Here is a 9,805-nt window from a genome sequence, read left to right on the forward strand (position 1 = left end):
TGTCTGTGTAGTGTGTGTGTGAACACATTCCCGATGGGGTGTGTGTCTCTGTGAGTTCTCTGGTCTCCTCCCACGGCCCTACGAGGTGCAGGGTCAATGGGCTAATCGGCTGCTGGAAACAGCGTGGCCCCCCAGCACCACCCAGAGCATATGGGAGGGTGAGGGAGGGATCGATAGAGGTGACAGAGATGTGTGGCTGGGTTACAGGCAGAGTGGGAAGAGAGCGGGATTGAGGGGATAACTCTGAGACTTGATGGGCTGAATGGCCTCGCCCATTGTGGGGAGACTGTGTGTGTGTGTGTGTGTGTGTGTGTGTGTGTGTGACAAGATCCCACTGGCATCAATGCAGATAACAGCAGGTTCATCAGCTCCTTCCAGCAGGAGGGTGTCAGTGCGCTGCCTGGCTGGGAGGTTTGCTGCTGGCCCCTCCGCTGGTCTCTATGCCTCCCACCCCCACCCACAGCACTCTCTGTGGCCCGATGTTTACCCGTCTCCCCACGCCTGCACCCCAAACACCAGAGCTTCCACAGTTGCCGGAATTAGAAACGACCCATACAAAGTGCTGGAGGTACTCAGCAGGTCAGGCAGCATCCATGGTGAGGAATGAACAGTCGCTGTCTCGGGCAGAGACCCTGCATCAGGACCGGAAAGGAAGGGGGAAGATGCCGGAAAACGAAGGGGTGGGGAAGGTATACAAGCTGGCAGGTGACAGGTGAGACCAGGTGAAGGCGAAGGTAGGTGAGTCGGGGAGAGAGGGCGATGCGGTTAGAAGCTGGGAAGTGATACAGGACTGTGTAAAGGTCTTAGCTGCCTGTATATCGCTGGGGTGCCTTAGACTTTTGAACAGGTGACGCACGAGGAAATCTGCAGATGCTGGAAATTCAAGCAACACGCACAAAAGTTGCTGGTGAACGCAGCAGGCCAGGCAGCATCTATAAGAAGAGGTACAGTCGACGTTTCAGGCCGAGACCCTTCATCAGCATTGTTTGTGTGCCTAAGACGTTTACACAGTACTGTATTTGTCAACGTGGAGCGGAGAGCGAGTTTGTAAATCTGGCGGGAGCAAAGGATGTTGGGGATGGTGAGGGTGGAGTGCCGTGGGAGGGGTGAGGGACAGGGGGCAGAGAAGATATGACAATTACTATTATTACACATTACTATCTGAATGGTGTCAAGTTAGGAAAAGGGGAAGTACAATGAGATCTTGGTGTCCTTGTTCATCAGTCACTGAAAGCAAGCATGCAGGTACAGCAGGCAGTGAAGAAAGCTAATGGCACGTTGGCCTTCATAACAAGGGGAGTTGAGTACAGGAGCAAAGAGGTCCTTCTGCAGTTGTACAGGGCCCTGGTGAGACCACACCTGGAGTACTGTGTGCAGTTTTGGTCTCCAAATTTGAGGAAGGACATTCTTGCTATTGAGGGAGTGCAGCGTAGGTTCACAAGGTTAATTCCCGGGATAGCGGGACTGTTATATGTTGAAAGATTGGAGCGACTGGGGCTGTATACACTGGAATTTAGAAAGATGAGAGGGGATCTACTTGAAACATATAAGATTATTAAGGAAATGGACACGCTAGAGATAGGAAACATGTTCCGGATGCTGGGGGAGTCCAGAACCAGAGGCCACAGTTTAAGAATAAGGGGTAGACAATTTAGAACGGAGTTGAGGAAAAACTTTTTCACACAGAGGGTTCTGGATCTGTGGAATGCTCTGCCTCAGAAGGCAGTGGAGGCCAATTCTCTGGATTCTTTCAAGAAAGAGTTAGATAGAGCCCTTAAAGATAGTGGAGTCAAGGGATATAGGGAGAAGGCAGGAAAAGGGTACCGAGTGTGGATGATCAGCCGTGATCACAGTGAATGGCGGTGCTGGCTCGAAGGGCTGAATGGCCTACTCCTGCACCTATTGTCTATTGTCTAAAGGTGCGGGGTGGAGTGGGTGCAGACACACCCAGCCCTGAGACACCAGACAAGGCCATTTCATTCCAAACAATTGGTTTATTGATCATTACAGAATGTCTCTCTGGTGCTTCCTGCTCCCTCCCCTCTCCCTTCCCCTTTTCCCAACCATGGGGGGGTGGGAGTCAAATTAAAGAGGCTAGGCGTGAGGAGGTTAGTTCACAACAGAGGGATGGGAACCAGTGCAGAGAGACAGAGGGGTGTAAAGTGAGGGTAGAAGCAAAAAGTACAAAGGAGAAAAGTAAAAGTGGCAGGCCGACAAATCCAGGGCAAGCATTAAAAAGGGCCACTTTTCAACATAATTGTATAAGGGCAAAGAGAGTTGTAAAAGAGCGCCTGAAGGCTTTATGTGTCAATGCAAGGAGCATTCGTAATAAGGTGGATGAATTGAAAGTGCAGATTGTTATTAATGATTATGATATAGTTGGGATCACAGAGACATGGCTCCAGGGTGACCAGGGATGGGAGCTCAACGTTCAGGGATATTCAATATTCAGGAGGGATAGACATGAATGAAGGGGAGGTGGGGTGGCGTTGCTGGTTAAAAAAGAGATTAACGCAATAGAAAGGAAGGACATAAGCCAGGAAGATGTGGAATCGATATGGGTAGAGCTGCGTAACACCAAGGGGCAGAAGACGCTGGTGGGAGTTGTGTACAGGCCACCTAACAGTAGTAGTGAGGTCGGAGATGGTATTAAACAGGAAATTAGAAATGTATACAATAAAGGAACAGCAGTTATAATGGGTGACTTCAATCTACATGTAGACTGGGTGAACCAAATTGGTAAAGGTGCTGAGGAAGAGGATTTCTTGGAATGTATGTGGGATGGTTTTTTGAACCAACATGTCAAGGAACCAACTAGAGAGCAGGCTATTCTGGACTGGGTTTTGAGCAATGAGGAAGGGTTAATTAGCGATCTTGTCATGAGAGGCCCTTTGGGTAAGAGTGACCATAATATGGTGGAATTCTTCATTAAGATGGAGAGTGACATAGTTAATTCAGAAACAAAGGTTCTGAACTTAAAGAGGGGTAACTTTGAAGGTATGAGACGTGAATTAGCTAAGATAGACTGGCAAATGACACTTAAAGGATTGACAGTGGATATGCAATGGCAAGCATTTAAAGATCGCATGGGTGAACGACAACAATTGTTCATCCCAGTTTGGCAAAAGAATAAATCAAGGAAGGTAGTGCACCCGTGGCTGACAAGAGAAATTAGGGATAGTATCAATTCCAAAGAAGAAGCATACAAATTAGCCAGAGAAAGTGGCTCACCTGAGGACTGGGAGAAATTCAGAGTTCAGCAGAGGAGGACAAAGGGCTTAATTAGGAAGGGGAAAAAAGATTATGAGAGAAAACTGGCAGGGAACATAAAAACGGACTGTAAGAGCTTTTATAGATATGTGAAAAGGAAAAGACTGGTAAAGACAAATGTAGGTCCCCTACAGACAGAAACAGGTGAATTGATTATGGGGAGCAAGGATATGGCAGACCAATTGAATAATTACTTTGGTTCTGTCTTCACTAAGGAGGACATAAATAATCTTCCAGAAATAGTAAGGGACAGAGGGTCCAGTGAGATGGAGGAACTGAGCGAAATACATGTTAGTAGGGAAGTGGTGTTAGGTAAATTGAAGGGATTGAAGGCAGATAAATCCCCAGGGCCAGATGGTCTGCATCCTAGAGTGCTTAAAGAAGTAGCCCGAGAAATAGTGGATGCATTAGTGATAATTTTTCAAAACTCGTTAGATTCTGGACTAGTTCCTGAGGATTGGAGGGTGGCTAATGTAACCCCACTTTTTAAAAAAGGAGGGAGAGAGAAACTGGGGAATTATAGACCGGTTAGCCTAACGTCGGTGGTGGGGAAACTGCTGGAGTCAGTTATCAAGGATGTGATAACAGCACATTTGGAAAGCGGTGAAATCATCGGACAAAGTCAGCATGGATTTGTGAAAGGAAAATCATGTCTGACGAATCTCATAGAATTTTTTGAGGATGTAACTAGTAGAGTGGATAGGGGAGAACCAGTGGATGTGGTATATTTGGATTTTCAAAAGGCTTTTGACAAGGTCCCACACAGGAGATTAGTGTGCAAACTTAAAGCACACGGTATTGGGGGTAAGGTATTGGTGTGGGTGGAGAATTGGTTAGCAGACAGGAAGCAAAGAGTGGGAATAAACGGGACCTTTTCAGAATGGCAGGCGGTGACTAGTGGGGTACCGCAGGCTCAGTGCTGGGACCCCAGTTGTTTACAATATATATCAATGACTTGGATGAGGGAATTAAATGCAGCATCTCCAAGTTTGCGGATGACACGAAGCTGGGTGGCAGTGTTAGCTGTGAGGAGGATGCTAAGAGGATGCAGGGTGACTTGGATAGGTTGGGTGAGTGGGCAAGTTCATGGCAGATGCAATTTAATGTGGATAAATGTGAAGTTATCCACTTTGGTGGCAAAAATAGGAGAATAGATTATTATCTGAATGGTGGCCGATTAGGAAAAGGGGAGGTGCAACGAGACCTGGGTGTCATTATACACCAGTCATTGAAAGTGGGCATGCAGGTACAGCAGGCGGTGAAAAAGGCGAATGGTATGCTGGCATTTATAGCGAGAGGATTCGAGTACAGGAGCAGGGAGGTACTACTGCAGTTGTACAAGGCCTTGGTGAGACCACACCTGGAGTATTGTGTGCAGTTTTGGTCCCCTAATCTGAGGAAAGACATCTTTGCCATAGAGGGAGTACAAAGAAGGTTCACCAGATTGATTCCTGGGATGGCAGGACTTTCATATGAAGAAAGACTGGATGAACTGGGCTTGTACTCGTTGGAATTTAGAAGATTGAGGGGGGATCTGATTGAAACGTATAAGATCCTAAAGGGATTGGACAGGCTAGATGCAGGAAGATTGTTCCCGATGTTGGGGAAGTCCAGAACGAGGGGTCACAGTTTGAGGATAGAGGGGAAGCCTTTTTGGACCGAGATTAGGAAAAACTTCTTCACACAGAGAGTGGTGAATCTGTGGAATTCTCTGCCACAGGAACCAGTTGAGGCCAGTTCATTGGCTATATTTAAGAGGGAGTTAGATATGGCCCTTGTGGCTACGGGGATCAGGGGGTATGGAGGGAAGGCTGGGGTGGGGATCTGAGTTGGATGATCAGCCATGATCATACTGAATGGTGGTGCAGGGTCGAAGGGCCGAATGGCCTCCCTCCTGCACCTATTTTCTATGTTTCTATGTAAAGCGTTATTCTAACCACTGAGCTACCATGAACACAATCAGTATCTAACCTACCCCTGCCCATTTTGTCAATGCCTATATTAATAGATAGCCTCACAGGTCCCTTAAGCATTCTTACAAAAATTAACTTCTGGAAGATTGAATCCGTTCCTAGAAAGTTTCAAACACTGTCTAAAAAGGCACCACAGTGAGAGGGTAAAGAGTTATCTGTCTCTTTTGAAGTATCTCTGTTGCAAACTGTTGGCTGCTACTAGTTTATTATACACAAAAGGTATTAAAGTATCCTTGCGACCAAACCACTCGGTGTTAAATTGTACAGTGCAATACCTCCTTTCCTACTGTTATGATCTCAGTATGATACGGACCTCAGTATGATAAAATAGACCCTTAACCTCTCAATCTACAGTATGGTACAAAAGTCATAGGGACATATATGTATATAGCTGGGGTGCCTGAGACTTTTGCACAGTCCTGTATTTGTCAACGTGGAGCGGAGAGTGAGTTTGTAAATCTGGTGGGAGCACAGGATATTGGGAATGGTGAGGGTGGAGCGCCGTGGGAGGGGTGTGGGACAGGTGGCAGAGAAGGAGTGTCAGGGGTGGGTACAGACACACCCAGCCCTGAGACACCAGGCAAGGTCATTTGATTCCAAACAATTGGTTTATTGATCATTACAGAATGTCTCTCTGGTGCTTCCCGCTCTCTCCCCTCTCCCTTCCCCTTTTCCCAACCATGATTCCCCTCTCCCTGCCCCCTTCCCACTCTCAGTCCACAATAGAGACCCATATCAGAATCAGGTTTATCATCACTCACACATCATGAAATTTGTTTTTTTGTGGCAGCAGTTCAGTGCAATACATAAAATTACTACAGTACTGTGTAGAAGTCTCAGGCACCGTAGCGATATACAGTATGTGTGTGGTGGTGGGTGGAGGCATCTGTGGAGAGGGAGGGGCGAGTATAGAAGCTTCCTGGAGTTTCTGCCCCTTCAACGTGCGGACCACCGATTGTCCCCCACCACAGAGAATTCCTAGACAGCTCGTTAAACCGCACTGGTCTCGGCGGGATGCCCTGAGGGGACAGAGACCCGTTTCAGGGCACGTGGAGTAATCTAGGGTGACGGGTGATGTGAAGCAGAGGCCGCAGTCTGTTCAGCCACAGATGTGGAGACACTGGCCCAGACGGGTGGCCAGGGACAGACGAGGTGCAAGCTGGAGACCGGGGCGTGGGGGCCAGGGGGTTCAGGCTGCTGACCGATGCTGGTGTCTCCACAGGTGCAGCTGGAGAGGGGAAAAACCCTTCACATCAAGGCACTGGCCCTGGGAGACCTCAACGTGGCAGGACAGAGGGAGGTCTTCTTTGAGATGAATGGCCAACTTCGCTCTGTCCTGGTCAAAGACACACAAGCTATGAAGGTCAGTGAGTGGTGTGGGCGGGAGGGGTGGGAGGCGTTTGGGGGTGGTGAGAGAGGGTGAGGGTGAGGTGGATACCTCTATTTCATATCTCACTCACTGTTGTGTGTTTAATATCTCAGCAATATTGGAGTAGTCTTGTAAATATGTACTGATTGTTTGTTTAAATAACTCACGGCAGGTTGTACGTAAAAATCCGTGAATTGCAGGCATCGTGATGCCTCCCAGTGATACGGGTGCATCCCGCTTAAAGCAAACACAAAGCTAGACTCACATTTCGGACGCCCGAGCGCTCCTTTGAATTGGTAGGACTAAAGGAGAGGTCACCAACAGCCTTTCCTGCTCATGAGCATTACAGCACAGAAACAGGCCCTTCGGCCCATCTAGTCCGTGCCAACCTATTAACCTGCTGACTCCCATCAACCTGCACCGGGACCATATCCCTCCCATCCCTACACTTGTCCACGTTTCTCATAAATGCTAAAATCAAACTCACACCCACCTCTTCCACTGGCAGCTCGCTCCACACTCTCACCACCCTCTGGGTGAAGATGTTTCCCCTCATGTTCCCCTTAAATATTTCACCTTTCAACTGTAGCCCCCGGTAAGCCTCAGGCTCACTCAGCTCGCTTTCGTCCGGGGGGAGTAGCCTTCAGCCCCGTCAAACTGGGTAATCAAGTTTGTGTGGATGCTGTGTGATGTGCCCCACCACGCCAAATAACAGACAATACACCATATGTGATTAAATGATTACACTTTATAGATCTTACTGGAACTATGTAATTAATAGAGATAAAATATAAAAGGAAAATAAAAGGCGCCAAACTTATCAAAGTTCAACCACTTCGTCACAACCATTGGAGCTCAATTAACGGAGTCTTCTTTCCACCATTCCATCCCCTCCGACCCCCTCGACCCACCGCCTGGGACCAGCCGCTTCACACCAGTCTGTCTTCATCTCCTGTCCTCGCCGAAGACCCTGGGCCTCGGACTCCCGCTCGGGGTCCGTTCCGTCGCCCAGCTTACAGCATCACCTCTCCTCCCTCTGTCCCCATCCCGCCTTCTCCCCAAAGCCCGCGAAAACAATAGCTTACAGACACACAAGAAAGAATATCATATATATCCCAATTGGTTAACAAATGAATACAATTCTCGTTATCAGTAATTACAACCCAAAACAAGCTGCTGGAGAGAGAACCACTGTCTCAATAGTTAACATCACAGAGAAGCCATTTTACTTTTAACATAACAAAGAAGCCATTTTATTAGGTTTAGCAGTAACATAAAAGAAGAAACCCCTTACACACCATTACCCGTGCCCTCTAGTCTGAGTCTCACCCAGCCTCAGTGGAAAATGACAATGTCCCTGTCGACCCTCGCCAGTTTGTAGCATAGACATCTGGGTGCATCTCGGCTCAATATGGTGGCTGGCATGCACGTGGTGGCAGGAAACTGGAGAGTTGTGGACACAGCGCTCAGCCCTTCACACAAACCAGCCTCCCACCCCACCCCCCCAGACTCTGCCGGCACCTCCCGCTGCCCGGGGAAAGCCAGCAGCGGAATCAAACACCCCTCCCACCCTGGACTTTCTCTCGTCCCCCCATCCCCCAGCGGAGTGGTCGGTTCGGCTGTGAAATGTCTACAGCACAGCGACCCGGGTTCGATTCCCGTCGCTGCCTGTCAGGCGTCTGTACGTTCTACCCGTGACCGCATGGGTTTCCTCCGGGTGCTCCGGTTTCCTCCCACGTTCCAAACACGTACCGGTTGGTCATTGTAAATTGTTCAGTGTTAGGCTAGGATTAAGTCGGGGGCAGCGCGGTTCAAGGGCTAGAGGGTCTATTCTGTGCTGTATCTCAATAAATGAGTAAGTTTTTAAAATTTTAGAGAAACAGCACAGAACAGACTCTGTCACCCAGCAAACTGCACCACCAGCAACCCGCCTATTTCACTCCAGCCTAATCACGGGACAATTAAACTAGTAACTGGTGCGTTTCTGGAGGAAACCCGAGCGGTCACAGCGAGAACGTACAGATTTGCTCACAGGCAGTGCCGGAACTGAACTCTGAACTCCGCCCTGACGTGTAATAGCGTCACACGAACCACCACACTAGCACGTCGCCCGACCCGTACGCGAGCCGGTGTGGCCCCTGCGCTAGGGCCGCAGTCAGTGAGTCTGGGAACTGGAGTCACTGCCCCACCCCTCTGTCTCGCCCACAGGAGATGCACTTTCACCCCAAGGCGCTGAAGGACGCGAAGGGTCAGATCGGCGCGCCGATGCCCGGCAAGGTGATTGACATCAAGGTGAAGGAAGGCAGCCAGGTGGAGAAAGGGAGACAGCTGTGCGTACTCAGCGCCATGAAGATGGAAACGGTGGTCAACGCGCCCATGTCCGGCACAGTGAAGAAGATCTACGTCACCCGGGACATGCACGTGGAGGGGGATGACCTCATCCTCGAAATGGAGTAACGGGGCCCGGCCCACCTCGACACACCGAATACTCTCAAAGACCCCCCGGTCATCCCCGTGCTCCCACTGTCCATTCCGCAAACTCCCAACACTCCACTCCACACCTTCCACCCTACCTCAAAACGCTCTCCCCACCCCACTCCCCCTTCCTGCCCAGCCTTGTCCACACCCCTCCGCTTCGCAAACCCCTCACCCCCTCCATTTCTCAAACCCCCACCCTCTCCTCTTCTCAAACCCCCACCCCCTCCACTTCTCAAACCCCTCACCCCCTCCTCTTCTCAAACCCTCACCCCTCCACTTCTCAAACCCCCACCCCCTCCACTTCTCAAACCCCACCCTCTCCACTTCTCAAACCCCCACCCTCTCCGCTTCGCAAACCCCTCACCCCCTCCATTTCTCAAACCCCCACCCTCTCCTCTTCTCAAACCCCCACCCCCTCCACTTCTCAAACCCCTCACCCCCTCCTCTTCTCAAACCCTCACCCCCTCCTCTTCTCAAACCCTCACCCCTCCACTTCTCAAACCCCTCACCCCCTCCTCGTCTCAAACCCTCACCCTCTCCACTTCTCAAACCCCCACCCTCTCCGCTTCGCAAACCCCTCACCCCCTCCATTTCTCAAACCCCCACCCTCTCCTCTTCTCAAACCCCCACCCCCTCCACTTCTCAAACCCCTCACCCCCTCCTCTTCTCAAACCCTCACCCCTCCACTTCTCAAACCCCCACCCCCTCCACTTCT

The 9,805-nt window shown here is 49.9% G+C and overlaps 1 protein-coding gene across 6 annotated transcripts in view; it reads left to right on the top strand.

The window, feature by feature from the left end:
- LOC134339794 (pyruvate carboxylase, mitochondrial-like) overlaps positions 1–9,556 on the top strand; it is a 978,567-nt gene extending 969,011 nt beyond the window's left edge. For 4 of the 6 annotated variants that reach the window (XM_063036571.1, XM_063036570.1, XM_063036572.1 and 1 more), the window contains 2 exons: positions 6,466–6,606; positions 8,821–9,555. In XM_063036571.1, the coding sequence (XP_062892641.1) occupies positions 6,466–6,606; positions 8,821–9,069 (390 nt within the window). In that variant the 3' untranslated portion in view covers positions 9,070–9,555. Of the gene's footprint in view, positions 1–6,465; positions 6,607–8,820 lie in introns of all 6 variants that reach the window. The other 2 variants (XM_063036574.1, XM_063036575.1) reach the window with 1 other exon arrangement.
- Positions 9,557–9,805: the final 249 nt, after the last annotated feature.

This window comes from Mobula hypostoma, chromosome 30, assembly GCF_963921235.1.
Source record: "Mobula hypostoma chromosome 30, sMobHyp1.1, whole genome shotgun sequence".
NCBI classification, from domain to species: domain Eukaryota; kingdom Metazoa; phylum Chordata; class Chondrichthyes; order Myliobatiformes; family Myliobatidae; genus Mobula; species Mobula hypostoma.